Source organism: Bufo bufo, chromosome 1 (assembly GCF_905171765.1).
Source record: "Bufo bufo chromosome 1, aBufBuf1.1, whole genome shotgun sequence".
NCBI lineage: Eukaryota > Metazoa > Chordata > Amphibia > Anura > Bufonidae > Bufo > Bufo bufo.
This window is the reverse complement of record NC_053389.1, coordinates 717,158,349-717,174,457: the sequence shown is the minus strand read 5'-3', so window position 1 is coordinate 717,174,457 and position 16,109 is coordinate 717,158,349. Positions and strand designations below refer to the sequence as shown.

Below are 16,109 nucleotides of genomic sequence, written 5' to 3'. Positions count from 1 at the left end.
TAAGAGAGAATTTCTATAAGTATCTTAAATTAAGACATTTATTGCACACACTACTACATTCTCCCATTCCATCCACTATCAGTTTTGAAAGCTTCTTCTCCAACTCATCTTTGAGAAAGAAAGGGTTGTCCAAAAGCTATCAAGCGATATTGTCTATCCACACATCAGAGTCCTTACTATTCCAAACCAAATGGGAATCAGATCTGGGACACTCCTTCACCACGGAGCAATGGCATCATGTATTTACGCTTAGTGTCACTACTTCCAAATGTATCAATCATTTAGAGGTATCGAGAAAGCTTTTATACAGGTGGTACTACACACCATACCGCTTATTCTGGATCTTTCCTCAGACCTCTCCAATGTGTTGGCGTTGCTCTAAAGAGATTGGAACGCTATTACATATCTGGTGGCACTGCTCTGGATTGGGGAGCTTTTGGAATGGTATAACTCGTTTGTTGAGACAAGTAACTGGATCTATACTCCCATGGGGCCCAGAAGTAGCTTTACTTTCTTTAGGATTAGAGAATTTGTCCATCGAAGACATCACCATCATATCACATGTCCTTACAGTAACCAGGACATTAATTGCACAATAATGGAAATCCACTAACCTCCCTGTTTTAACAGAGGTAATTAATAAAATACAGTATAAATACACAATTGAAGAGTCCATTGCTAACCAACTTGGTAAATCTGCAAGATGGGAGAAATGGAAGGCTTGATATCCTTTAATTATTGTGTCTTTGTTATTCTTTCCTGAGCTATGGATATTTAATATATGAGCCATTCATGTTTTGTATTTGCTTTAATTACGATTCATTGTTTGAAACTGGCGGTTGTTAGGTTTGGTGGACAAGAAATTATACGGTTACTATTACTGTCATTTTACTAGGCAATATATGTTTGCTGTTATATTTCTTTTTTCTGGAAATATGATTTTGTCTGTAATGTTCTTTTTTGAAAACTGAAAACTCACAAAATCCGTAAATAATAGGTTAAAAAAAAATCCCAATAAAATACGTTTAAGTTTGTGGGTGTAAAAAATAGGGAAAAGTTCAAGGGGTATGAATACTTTTTCAAGGCACTGTATAATTGAAGTAAATGTAATTGCTTTGTGACCCACAAGTTTCTGCAACCTAAAATTTGCAAAAAATCCAACACTGTGGGATTCTCAGGACACATTAACTTGTGGGTTGTGCTGCAACCCCATTCACTTCCATAATGCCAGTGCTATGCAGCGATATTTGGTCGTGCAATGCTTGTTACGGCTGTATAGCCTAAGCGTAATAACGCACTAATAGGAATATCAACGAGGCATGCGGTTCAGCATGCCTCATGGCCCACTGATGTTAATTATCCTAGTAAACTGACAAACCGCAATATTTTCCTTATTATTAGGTCAGACAATAGACTCCACTGTTCCAGGAAGTTCCTTATTCTATGAAAGCATGTCATTGATTTAAGGCGCTGCAATCAAATTGTAACCAAAGCAAGAGGCTACAGAGGTTTGGCTGTTGCTGTAATATTTGCAGAGCAGTTTGCGGAATAATGCGGTTTTGAAGACTTGCCCTTCCACCGTTCCTCAATTTTTTCCCCCTATTCTGTCTGTGTTGATCATTAAAGGGACATCAGAAATGGGTATATTTATAGAAAAACATTTTTTTTTAATTTTTCATTTCATTAGTTATATGCCATTAAAAATCAAATACAAAACATGTCTTGTGGCAACAAATGTTAAGGCCTCCTATTTTACAGTTTACTGCTGCTGTGAGTTGAAGGTGTCATCTGAAGCATATTCCTCATTATAATAGTAGATGGAGATGTGGGATGACAGTATGCCAGCTCTGTAGTTCTCTTCATAGGCCTAGATAAAAATGCCCATGCCATTGCCATATGCCATTAATAATGTTATATTTTAAATGTATGAGCATTTTCGCATGCGGTGATGCCCATGATGTTTATTTTTTTTTATTGGTTAAATATTTTTATTTTAAGAGAGTTGATTTAAACTTTTATATTTTTTTATATTTTTAAAAACTTTAAATAAAAAATATATAAGGATTAGGGACGCTTTAGGAGGTGACCTGCTCCCTTTTCCCGGAATCCAGGCCTAGTGGCTTTCTATAATTTCTGACATTGTAAGGTGGGGAGTTTCCCCCACTCCCCATCGTGACACACGTGCCGCGGGTCTCTGCTATTTTAAACAGCAGAAACCCGGTGGCTATGGCGCCCGTTGTACGTGTAAGCAGGCGCCATGTTTAAAGAGAGTACTACATGTACGGTGGAGGTCCTGAACGGGTTACAGGCTTCATTTAACACAACCGTACTATGGTTCCTTGTTGTATGGAGAAGTAATAGGAAACTCATTGAGGTGCATGGACCCTTACTGTACCTGAATATGAAAGAGAATTGTGACCACAGCTTGACCCCTGAAAGATTAGATGCATACTTACCTGCTTCATGCCGCTCCGGTCCTTCATGTTGCATGTGACCACAAGCACGTCACCGCTGAAGCCAAACATTGGCTGGAGTGGTGCATGTGACTATGCCGATGCACTGCTGGTTGTAAACAGTGCTGGGACTGAAAAATGGAGGCAGCAAAGAGAAACGGAGAGTTGTGGAGCAGCTAAGTATACATTTTCTGTTTCAGGGCAGGCTGCGCTCACTTGCTTAAATATCATTATTCCAGGAAAACCGTTTTAAGCATTAAATCACTGGCTGTCTGTAGTCAACACTTGAGGGAACTTAAGAGCTTACTCCAGTGATTATTGACTTGGGGTAAAAATCAGTGGTAGATGCCTTAAAGTGGAATAAAAAAAGGTTAAAAAAAAGTCATACTTACCCTTACCAATCCCCGTCTGCCTCTGTTCTGTTGCTCACCTAGTCCCCACTGGTCTTCACTTTCTGGTCCCAATCACTGGTCTGCTCTGCACTGCGGCCAGTGATTGACTTACCAGGTATCACCAGGCCTTTCAGTGCGAGTATGCTCCAGCCCTTCCATCATACATTTTTGCCCCCTGAACAACCTGTATAATGTATCTGTATGCAGTTAGTTCATAAGCTCTCTCTAGTGGTAGATGCAGGTATCTATCTTTTAAAACTATATATATGAGATATCTAGAGTATTTGGAAACTGGAGCTCTGACCACTATAAAAGTGTATTAAGAAATGAATGGTGCGCCACTGTTACCCACTTTTGCTGTGCCTGTTGAGAGAACATTGCCAAGTCTAAAGAACACATTGAAATTTACAGTGGAAATGATACGTTTTACCGTCCTTGTAAGCATACTGCACTATGATAAATGACCTCACTGTACGTTATTCTGTCTATCAGAATAATTTAATCAAGGCTTAACAGGTAGCTGCCTGGGTATTGTGTTTTCCCACATATATTTTGTCAGCTTCAGAAACGTCTGCCATATATTTCCTTGGATTGACATAAAGAACAATGTGGATGGGTTGGGGTGGGGTAGGTGAAACCAACACAAAGCAGGCTGAGCAGGAATGAGGCAGGGTGTGTTATTATGATAAGACTGTGTCTCATGTGCCGCTTGTCTCTTCACAGAGCCATCACTAACCCTAATTCAGGATGCCCAACATCAGATCCCCAACTACATGCAGAACCCGTACGACTTGCCAAGGAACAGCCACATCCCCAGCCACTACGATCTACTGCCAGTCCGGCACAGCCCCTCGCATGGGACATTTTGGGATAAGCAGATGGATAATCAATCTTTATAGAAATGTGAGGACAATGACCAAGAGCGCTCTCATTCTGCAATATGCCCATTCTGTGAAGGGCCGGCACCACTGGACACATGCATGATGTCATTAGGAGACTTTTTTTTATACAAATAGGATGTATCTATAGGACAAGTCACTGTGTGTATATATGTGTATATGTGTGTGTATACACTGTGTATGGCCAGATACCACTCATCCTCCTATAAGGTACACATGTGAACAGGGACTAGTCCAGGCGATGAGTCAGCTTTGGAAATTGCAGTTTACACACAATGACGGATAATATATGTAAATACATGTATATAGAGCAGCTTTCTCTAAAGAAATGTATATATGTCATACTCAGACAAGAAATGATCTGTAGAAGGCAATGATGAATGCGATAATGGATTGCTGGGAAATACAACTTGGTATTACTTATTTATCAACAGGAGCCATTTTCTTGTGTCATCCCAAGTACAGGATGGGGTTGTCCAGCTTTTAAATGGTGGGTTCCTCCTCCTTCAGCAACCTCTGGAATTATTGGGGTTCACGTGTGCCGCCGTAGCCAATGACTGGATCACATGCTGCTTGGAGGACATGTCACCGCTTCGGCCAGTCAGTGGCTGCTGCGTCAAACATGACCACCATCCGTTGACATGCAAGGACCAGAGCTTGGTTAACCGAAGAAGCTGGATCTGAGCGACGGGCAGCAAGTAAGTAAGCTCCAGAAAGAAGGGGGACTACCTAAAGGTGTTTAAAAGCTGGACAACCCCTTTAATGGACTATGTATAGGTAGGTTATAGTTGAAGGTCTGTATATTGCAGCCATAGATGCCCTATTGCTTACTGATAACCTCATGATCATCTAATGATAGTTCAATTTTTTATGGCCTCTCTCAATTCCATGTATTGCAGCCCTCTCCTGTATGGCCAGGACCTATAGCTCTGTCCATCCTGATTCTAGTATAGAATGCAAAAAAACTACTGCTTGAGGGAACAGCAGATTTTGATGGGATTCAGGATGCGTGGATAGTGACAATCCCTATGGGTACTGTAATGGCTGCCATTAATTGCTGTCACTTTTGGAAGTACAGCATCTGTTAGACCAAGATAACTTAGAATGGCTGAATTCAATATTCAAGACGCTACATGAGACGAATACTCGGGGACTTATATTTTCAGGGTTTTAGTGGAAAATGCACTTTAAATAATCATGGGAAAGGTATATGCAGAAGACTTTATCCTGGGAGAATTGGTCCATACGTTTTCAGTCCTCTTCTGGTCAGGGGCTATTAATCTCTAACACTACATATGAGGAGGGAGGTGATAGTGTGAAAGGGAGGGTGTACGACAAAAGAGAGAGGCTCCGGGAAAGCTTTCAGCCATTTTTATGCACTATGTTGCAATTTGCTTTTGTAATAAAATTCCATCACAAATCTAGACCAAACTGACCAGTTCCAAAGAGAATGAAGCCACTAATGTGCTGGAAATAAAAGGAGACTTTTTATTCTTTGCCTCATTCCATCCCTGGAAATCTCTGTTCTACTTTCCCAACGTAAGCAAAGTACGCGATTGTCCGGGTCTGCAGTGCTGTTCTATGGTATACCAGTAGGTGCGAATACATGATAATTCTATACTGAGGTGAATCAAGGTCATTAAACCCCAGACGCTGGCCAACTACAGCTAGGTTAGAGAACGGTAATATTCTTATCATTTACAGTAGGTGGTAGTACATTATATATACAGAATACATAGTACTGCTGCAGAACCTCTTTTTGAAAAGGAAGGTGGGGCTACAAGTCGGTCACTGATAGCGTGACTATTGACTGACATAACACTTTCCTTTTCAAGGAGATTTTGCAGTAGTTTGGCTAGTGTACTGTCGAATATCACCCCTGTAATCTCACTTGGCCCTTGGTGCTGCACTTGCAGATATGTGATGTTATCTAACCCAAAGGAATACATTACTGTGAAAATCTCACTCTGAATTGCCATGGAGCCCTAGTCTAAAAGAGAAAGTGAGCTGCAGGTAGGTCACTATTGCTGGGCCTGGAAGAATGAGTGGAAGCCGTCAGGGATAGGAAATAAACCTCTTCGTGGGTCAGGTCACACAATGGTACAGCACATTACCATTGATTTCCGAATGCGCCATCTTTATAGGTATTATTTGCAGTGAATGAGATGTCTCCTCTTATATCTATTACACTATTACAGTATATGCTCCAGTGTTTCCGGAATTTAGACTGTAAGGACCTTTAAGAAGTTCTGCCGTAAGGATCCCTGAACTCCACCAACGTGGAAGGACACAGGAGCATTAGGCCTTCATAGGGCTCTGCAAATACTGATGTCCATAGCATTTTTATTTAAATAACTTTGACAGTGTCAGGCTTTAGGAAGATTCATATATGAGCTTTCACATGTGTGTATACAGGTCCTTCTCAAAAAATTAGCATATTGTGATAAAGTTCATTATTTTCTGTAATGTACCGATAAACATTAGACTTTCATATATTTTAGATTCATTACACACAACTGAAGTAGTTCAAGCCTTTTCTTGTTTTAATATTGATGATTTTGGCATACAGCTCATGAAAACCCCAAATTCCTATCTAAAAAAATTAGCATATTTCATCCGACCAATAAAAGAAAAGTGTTTTTAATACAAAAAAAGTCAACCTTCAAATAATTAAGTTCAGTTATGCACTCAATACTTGGTCGGGAATCCTTTTGCAGAAATGACTGCTTTAATGCGGCGTGGCATGGAGGCAATCAGCCTGTGGCACTGCTGAGGTGTTATGGAGGCCCAGGATGCTTCGATAGCGGCCTTAAGCTCATCCAGAGTGTTGGGTCTTGCGTCTCTCAACTTTCTCTTCCCAATATCCCACAGATTCTCTATGGGGTTCAGGTCAGGAGAGTTGGCAGGCCAATTGAGCACAGTAATACCATGGTCAGTAAACCATTTACCAGTGGTTTTGGCACTGTGAGCAGGTGCCAGGTTGTGCTGAAAAATGAAATCTTCATCTCCATAAAGCTTTTCAGCAGATGGAAGCATGAAGTGCTCCAAAATCTCCTGATAGCTAGCTGCATTGACCCTGCCCTTGATAAAACACAGTGGACCAACACCAGCAGCTGACATGGCACCCCAGACCATCACTGACTGTGGGTACTTGACACTGGACTTAAGGCATTTTGGCATTTCCCTCTCCCCAGTCTTCCTCCAGACTCTGGCACCTTGATTCCCGAATGACATGCAAAATTTGCTTTCATCCGAAAAAAGTACTTTGGACCACTGAGCAACAGTCCAGTGCTGCTTCTCTGTAGCCCAGGTCAGGCGCTTCTGCCGCTGTTTCTGGTTCAAAAGTGGATTGACCTGGGGAATGCGGCACCTGTAGCCCATTCCCTGCACACGCCTGTACACGGTGGCTCTGGATGTTTCTACCCTAGACTCAGTCCACTGCTTCCGCAGGTCCCCCAAGGTCTGGAATCGGTCCTTCTCCACAATCTTCCTCAGGGTCCGGTCACCTCTTCTCGTTGTGCAGCGTTTTCTGCCACACTTTTTCCTTCCCACAGACTTCCCACTGAGGTGCCTTGATACAGCACTCTGGGAACAGCCTATTGGTTCAGAAATTTCTTTCTGTGTCTTACCCTCTTGCTTGAGGGTGTCAATGATGGCCTTCTGGACAGCAGTCAGGTCGGCAGTCTTACCCATGATTGCGGTTTTGAGTAATGAACCAGGCTGGGAGTTTTTAAAAGCCTCAGGAATCTTTTGCAGGTGTTTAGAGTTAATTAGTTGATTCAGATGATAAGGTTAATAGCTCGTTTAGAGAACCTTTTCATGATATGCTAATTTTTTGAGATAGGAATTTGGGGTTTTCATGAGCTGTATGCCAAAATCATCAATATTAAAACAAGAAAAAGCTTGAACTACTTCAGTTGTGTGTAATGAATCTAAAATATATGAAAGTCTAATGTTTATCAGTACATTACAGAAAATAATGAACTTTATCACAATATGCTAATTTTTTGAGAAGGACCTGTATGTGTCTGGACAATCGGCATGCTCTAGGTGATGCTGCTAATATAAGGGTAGGTTCTTCATAATATATGTCCTGCTCAGAGGCGTAGCAAGGGGAGGGACATCATCTCCTGAGTGGGCCCCTAACCCAGGTAACACCACACCATAACCACTAGCAATACCACTAAATAGTGACTGGATATTACCACCCTACTGTTACTAAGCAAACACTGTACAAAGAGCAGTATTACCTCCATGTATTGCAGTGGTAGATATTAGTTTAGCATACACTGCAAACTATATGTCATTACAGTACAGTTATATCCAATGACTTACATTTCATGTCTCTAATTGAAATCGCTCACTTGTTCCCTCTTTACCACCTGGCCCAGACCATCATGATGACTTCCCCCAGCCACTTTTTATGTTTGCAGAGTTTACAACACAGACATCTTTGGATCCTCACTTTTCCAACATATTCCCTACCTAACTCAAACTCCCCATCATAATGGCACCCCCTATTCTGTGCCTGTTGCTGCCCCATCAGTCCCTACTGCTGTGCGACAAAGGGCTTCCAAATATTGTACTTCAGATATAATTGTGTCAAATTTAATCCCCCCCCCCGCCCCCTCAAAAAAATAACATTTTGCAACAAAAATGATATTGCCAGATACATGGTGCCTCAGAAGGTTATACTGCACTGCACAGTAACAGTTGCCTTTTGTACCCCCACAAAGTAATAATGTGTGTTCACTACTGTTCCCCTTATTTAGTATTTATGCCCCCTATGTGCCCTCTAGATAGTAATTAGGTATGAGTAAATTTTATATTTTGAGGTTCGTGTGCGGGTTCGTGTTGTGGTATTTACTGATTTGCGTTATGGATTCCGTTACCACGGACCATAATGCAATTCCATGACGGAACGCATAACGGAATGCCTTTAGAGGCATTCCGTTATTCATTCCGTCATAATAAAAGTCTATGGGCTGCAAAACGGATCCGTCTGGTTTATGTTATGCTGGGGGGTCCTCTCCTGCAGCCATAGACTTCTATTATGACAGAATGAATAACAGAATGCCTCTAAAGGCATTCCATTATGCCTTCCGTCATGGAATTGCGTTATGGTCCGTGGTAACGGAATCCATAACGCAAATCAATAAGTACCACAACACGAACCCGCACACGAACTTCTAAATATGAAATTCGCTCATCCCTAATAGTAATAATGACTCTTTTGTAACATAGTAACATAGTACATAAGGCCGAAAAAAGACATTTGTCCATCCAGTTCGGCCTGTTATCCTTCAAGTTGATCCAGAGGAAGGCAAAAAAAACTGTGAGGTAGAAGCCAATTTTCCCCACTTAACGGGGGGGAAATTCCTTCCCGACTCCAATCAGGCAATCAGAATAACTCCCTGGATCAACGACCCCTCTCTAGTAGCTATAGCCTGTAATATTATTACGCTCCAGAAATACGTCCAGGCCCCTCTTGAATTCCTTTATTGTACTCACCATCACCACCTCCTCAGGCAGAGAGTTCCATAGTCTCACTGCTCTTACCGTAAAGAATCCTCTTCTATGTTTGTGTACAAACCTTCTTTCCTCCAGACACAGAGGATGTCCCCTCGTCACAGTCACAGTCCTGGGGATAAATAGGTGATGGGAGAGATCTCTGTATTGACCCCTGATATATTTATACATAGTAATTAGATCTCCCCTCAGTCGTCTTTTTTTCTAAAGTGAATAACCCTAATTTTGATAATTTTTCAGGGTACTGTAGTCCCCCCATTCCAGTTATTACTTTAGTTGCCCTCCTCTGGACCCTCTCCAGCTCTGCTATGTCTGCCTTGTTCACAGGAGCCCAGAACTGTACACAGTACTCCATATGTGGTCTGACTAGTGACTTGTAAAGTGGTAGGTCTATGTTCTCATCACGGGCATCTATGCCCCTTCTGATGCAACTCATTATCTTATTGGCCTTGGTAGCAGCTGCCTGACACTGGTTTTCGCAGCTTAGTTTGCTGTTTATTAAAATTCCTAGAAAGTAATAATGGCCCCTTTTGCCCTTATACAGTAATCATTGAAAGTATTAATAGACTATACATCCAATGAAAGTGATGTTGTTGGGACCTCTAAATCTTTCCCTCCCCAACAGCAGCACTTCCACTGGCTAAACTCTTCGCCATTCATACCCCTTAACCCTAACCTGCCTGACCCTACTAGAAATAACCCACTATATTTTTTGGCAGGAAAATTTCCCGACAAAACTACTGCGACAGACTCCACAGGGATGATCATAATCCCATGTGGATCCCTCTATATTATTCCGGGATCCTGCCATGACAGCCAGTGTACTGTCAGTGCCCCCTCATGACAGCCACAATGCCCTTTATTTCTCCATGCCAGCTACACCCTCCTAGATAACCACAATGCCCACTTCTGTTGCATATGCCTAGCTGTGGGCATTGTCTTACATGTAACCCTCACATCAGTGACTGACCTTGGCAACAATTGCAGTTGCTTAAAGGGAACCTGTCATGTTGAACATGGTGTCTGAGCTAAAGGCAGCTAAAGGAGCTGAGCAGATTGATATATAGTTTTATGGGAAAAGATTCAGTAACACTTGTAATTTATACGTTTAAATTCCTGCTCACTCTTGGCTTGGAAGTCCAGGAGGCGGTCCTATCAGTGATTGACAGCCTTCCCTCTAAGACTGTGTATACAGAGACAGCTGTCAATCACTGATAGGACCGCCTCCTGGACTTCTAAACCCAGAATGAGCAGGAATATAAACGTATAAATCACAAGTTTTACTGAATCTTTTCCTATAAAACTATATATCAATCTGCTCAGCTCCTCCTGCTCTATAAGCTGCTGCCTTCAGCTCTCATTGCATTTTCATGGTGACAGGTTCCCTTTATGCTGTGAATGCATTGTTTGCATCATCTCCTGGAAAATAACCTTCACTTTAACTTCAGAGTATTTCCCAGGAGACCTTGAGTCGGACTGTATGAGTCCGCATTGTGCTTCATTCTCACGGGAGCGTCATCGTGTGTTGCATCGATATCATCTATTATACCTTTATAATATAGCAATAAGCAGCCGCTCATTCATGAAAACAGAACCTGATTTACCTGTCTGACATAAAGCACCCAGATCATAGGGAGAGGGGGAGGGGAGCCAGCAATACTGTAAGATGCCTTTTGTAGCCTGCACATTACTACAAGGTGTACCTTTACTGTCTGGATTGTCTACAAGCTGACTGTGTATCTCGGCCTAGCACAGGGGAAGGTCAGAACAAAAGCTCACATTCTGCTGGAGGGCGGGAGTCTCCTGAGAATTTCGGTATGCTGTTTTATTTTTCAGTCCTCCACCCTCTATAATAGACACAGTCACAGGTATGGTGTAAGTTTTAGGGCTCATGGACACAAACGTTTTTTATACATATTTTTATCACTTGAATGGGGCTGAAAAAGATGTGGACAGTACACCGTGTGCTGTCCGCATCCATATGTCCGAATGGGGCACCCGCAAAAAAAAACGGTAGCACATGTTCTAATCTTGTGCATATTACGGACAAAGATAGGACTGTTCTATTATGGGCTGGATGTTCCGTTCCGCAAAATGGCGTCCATGTTTTGCGGATCTGCAATTTGCAGACTGCAAAACAGGCAACGGGTGTTTTCTCACACGGGTTTTTCCTGCCGTTCATCTGCATTTTTAAATTTTTTAGTGGTGTTTTTGTTTTTGGCGGTAAAAACTCCAGTTCCAGGATGTTAGGTAAAGGTCTGTGGGAGATATTAAACGCTGGATACCAGGGGCGTAGCAAGAACTGACTGGGCCCCACAGCAAGATTTTGTATGGGGGGCCCCCCCCTCCATGACTATCCTGGCATCTTATGTGTGCATATGTAAGGGAGGGTTCGCAACACATTTTTGCCTTCTGTTTGATGTATACGTTGGAAAAAAGGGATGCAAAAGCGCAGCACAGTATCCTGCAAAGTCTGTTAAAAAAAAAACGTATACGTTAACGTATAATTTTTTATTTTTTTTTACAATGGGACTCTATGGTGACGGATGCCACTGTATGGTGTCAGTCGGAGGCATTTGTTAACATATACATTTTATGTATACATTAGCCGAATGGCAAAACGTGATGTGAAACCGGCCTTAGTGTGCCATGATAGTGCCAAGTGCTAGAGGCAGAGAAGGGAGGCTGCAATGTACTGCATGCTATAGTACAGAAGGCTGGCAGAGCGCACAGCCTGGTCCTGGTGATCAGTGGTGTGGACTGTATTCTACAAGGCTCACTCCACAGTATCATGTACTGGAACCTACAGTAAATACTGTAAAGATATTAGCCTTACCCCAAAATAATAATAGATTTAGTGACTATATAATCACCAACATATAGAGACTAAATAATACCACCATATTGGATAATAGCTCATACCATGACTGAATAACCGCCATACAGTGACTTGATAACTGCCGTACAGTGACTGGATGACCGTGCCATACAGTGACTGGATACCACCGTCATATAGTGACTGGAAAACACCGCCATACAGTGACTGGATAAGACCGTCATACAGTGACTGGATAACACCGCCATACAATGACTGGATAATGCCGCCATACAGTGACTAGATAGCACCGCCATAAAAAAAAGAGAACATGTCCTATTCTTCTGTCTGTATTATGGACAAGGATAGGACAGTTCTTTAGAGGGCCGGACCTTCCATTCTGCAAAATGTGGAACACACTTTGATTGCAAAAAACGTCTACGGCTGTGTGCATGAGCCCTCCCTCTTTGACCTCAATAATCATGAGAGAACTGATGAAGACTGACGCTAATTGTCATTGGCGATAAACCTCCCATATAACTGAATAGGATCAGTTGGCTTATAGGTCATGTTCAATTTTATTTTTAACAGAGAATGCAGAATGACAGCAGTGAGAACCCAGGCCGGTCATACTCATGAGATGTCAGCTACTGTATCTTCTCAAGAATAAAAGGAGTCTGATCCTTACCTACCATCAGAAGAGGCAGGAGGCACCCATACACATTAGATGGTCAGCCGATATATCTCTAACGCGTATGGTCACTTTTAATTACCTTGAGGACAAAAATTTCCAAAACCTACACCAACATCATGAGTTACATGAGAGTTTGTATAAAAAAGCCGTCCCATGTTCCATCAGATACCATAGTCTGAAGACATTTTTCTAGGGTAAGATACCTCAAAGAATACTGTCTCATAAGGAGGCACCACATGGCGGAGCGCAGAACAGCGTGTCTCTGTGCGCATGAGGCCTAAAGGTTAATTTGTATAATATAGTAATATCCTTAGTGGTCAATGATTATTTCTGTTTAGGTCTCATCCACAATGTTAGAATGGTACTGTATAATATGGAGTAATAACCTCTGCTCCTAACAAGCTCAATAAAGGAGGGGGGGACAATGGAGAAATGAAAATATAAACTAAATTCACTATTATTACAGGGTTTCTATGTTCAGAACACTTCCTTTCCCAATTTTTGCCTTTCCTTTTTCTAAACATAGTAAAAAAATGGAGCCCATTTTTCACGGCAGAACATCAGGGTCACTCAGGATATGACGTACAACTCCTTTAGGCCTAGTTCACACGAACGTATGGCTTTTATATTTTTTTGCCGTTCGTTTTTCACGGATCCGTTGTTCCGTTTTTTGTTTCTGTTGTATTTCCGTTTCTGTTCCGTTTTTCCGTATGCCATATACAGTATACAGTAATTACATAGAAAAAATTGGGCTGGGCATAACATTTTCAATAGATGGTTCCGCAAAAATGGAACTGATACGGAAGACATATGGATGCATTTTCCGTATGTGTTCCGTTTTTTTTTGCGGACCTAATTGACTTGAATGGAGCCACGGAACGTGATTTGCGGGCAATAATAGGACATGTTCTATCTTTCAACGGAACGTAAAAACGGAAATACGGAAACGGAATGCTTACGGAACACATTCAGTTTTTAATGCGGAACCATTGAAATGAATGGTTCAGTGTACGGACCGTATACAGAACACAAAAAAACGGCCCGTACACTCGCAACAAAAACGTTCGTGTGAACTAGGCCTTATTCAGCATCAGATGTCTGGCAAGCAATATAGGCCAGTCATAAAGTCAGGTGGCCCAAGTGGTCCAGATCTTTCTGCCTCACACAGGGATTGTTGGAGGCAGAAATTACTTTAGGAGTCTTTGAAGGGTCTGACTATGAACAAGTAGGAATTTGTGACCCCTGAATATTCACTTTTATTTTGGTGAGAAAAGCTTGAAATATTCAGAAAACTGTGTGAGCCTTGGTCCCGCTACTGTAAGAAATATGACTGTATTTATTTTTGAAACACAATAAATCAAGAATAAAATTTCTTTAGAAATATGTGGGTAACTTGTATGATCGATCGTCCGAGAATGACCTGTCAAATAAATCACATTTTTATGGTAAACCTATGTATCATACATTAGTGGTGGCCGTTTAAAAAAAAAAAAAAAAATCCCCACAAATCCATTAAATTCTATATAGGGGAGAGTTATCAAAATTGGTGTAAAGGAAAGCTGGTTTAGTTGCCCACAGCAACCAATCAGATTGATCCTTTCATACTTCAGAGCTGCTTTGGAAAATGAAAGGTGGAATCTGATTGGTTGCTATGGGCAACTAAGCCAGTTTTATTTCACACCAATTTTGATAAATCTTCCCCTATATACTTGGGTCCATTTTGTGGACAGAACATGTCCATTCTCTTCAGTGGGTCTGTGGAAAGCATGGACAGCACACGGAGGCCACCCATGTGTGGTCTGTTTTTCATTAGTCCATTGCATAGGAAATTTAGTAGAACCATTGAATTAAATGAGTGCGAAAAAGTACATGCAATTGTCTCTGCACCGTGTGATGGACTGGATGAAAAACCGCCCATGTGAATATACTCCAATTGGTCAGTGTTCAGTCTGGGTGCTGTACGTTCTAAGCTCAGACAGCACCCGGACTGAATGAGGGGAGATTTATCCAAACTGGAGTAAAGGAAAACTGCCTTAGGCTACTTTCACACTAGCGTTCGGGTGTCCGCTCGTGCGCACCGTTTGAAGGGGCTCACGAGCGGCCCCGAACGCATCCGTCTGGCCCCAATGCATTCTCAGTGGAGGCGGATCCACTGAGAATGCATCCGCCTGCCAGCGCTCAGCCTCCGCTCCGCTCAGCGAGCGGACACCTGAACGCTGCTTGCAGCGTTCGGGTGTCCGCCTGGCCGTGCGGAGGCGAGCGGATCCGTCCAGACTTACAATGTAAGTCAATGGGGACGGATCCGCTTGAAGATGACACCATATGGCTCAATCTTCAAGCAGATCCGTTCCCCATTGACTTTCAATGTAAAGTCTGAACGGATCCGCTCAGACAACTTTCACACTTAGAAAATTTTCTAAGTTTTAATGCAGACGCATCCGTTCTGAACGGATGCGAACGTCTGCATTATCGGAGCGGATCCGTCTGATGAAACATCAGACGGATCCGCTCCGAACGCTAGTGTGAAAGTAGCCTTCGTTGCCCCTAGCAACCCATCAGGTTCCACCTTTTACTTTTCAGAGCTCCGTTGGAAAATAAAAGTAACTAAGGCTACTTTCACACTCGCGTTTTGTGCGGATCCGTCTGTAATATCTTTAACATAGCCAAGATCCGTCTTGAACACCATTGAAAGTCAATAGACGACGGATCAGTTTTCTATTGTGTCAGATTGTGTCATAGAAAACGCATCCGTCCCCACTGATTTAGGCCTCTTGCACACGAACGTGTGCGCCCCGTGGCCGTGCTGCAGGCCGCAATGCACGAACACCCACCGCGGGGCAGCGGATCGCGGACCCATTCACTTTAATGGGTCCGCTATCCGGCCGTTCCGCAAAAAGATGGGACATGTTCTATCTTTTTGCGGAATGGAAGTACGGGCCGAAACCCCACGGAAGCACTCCGTAGTGCTTCTGTAGGGTTCCGTTCCATGCTTCCGTTCCACACCATTCCTCATCTCCGGATTTGCGGACCCATTGAAGTGAATGGGTCCGCATCCATGATGCGGAATGCACACGGAACGGTGCCCCTGTATGCCTTAGGCCTCTTGCACACAAATGTTTTTTTCTTCCATTTATGTTCAACCGTATACGGAACCATTCATTTCAATGTATGCCTTCCGTTTCCGTATTTCCGTTGTTCCGTTCAAAAATAGAACATGTCCTATTATTGTCCGCATAACAGACAAGGATAGTACTGTTCTATCAGGGGCCAGCTGTTCCAAAAAAAACGGACGTCATTTGCATTTTTTGCGGATCCGTTTTTTGCGGA

General features: G+C 42.5%; 1 protein-coding gene across 1 annotated transcript in view; it reads left to right on the top strand.

Annotated features, from left to right (window-relative positions):
• Positions 1-5,032, top strand: part of MEGF11 (multiple EGF like domains 11) — a 370,671-nt gene extending 365,639 nt beyond the window's left edge. Inside the window, exon 20 of the mRNA XM_040414290.1 lies at positions 3,569-5,032. Coding sequence (XP_040270224.1) covers positions 3,569-3,744 — 176 coding nt within the window. The 3' untranslated portion in view covers positions 3,745-5,032. The remainder of the gene's footprint in view (positions 1-3,568) is intronic.
• Positions 5,033-16,109: the final 11,077 nt, after the last annotated feature.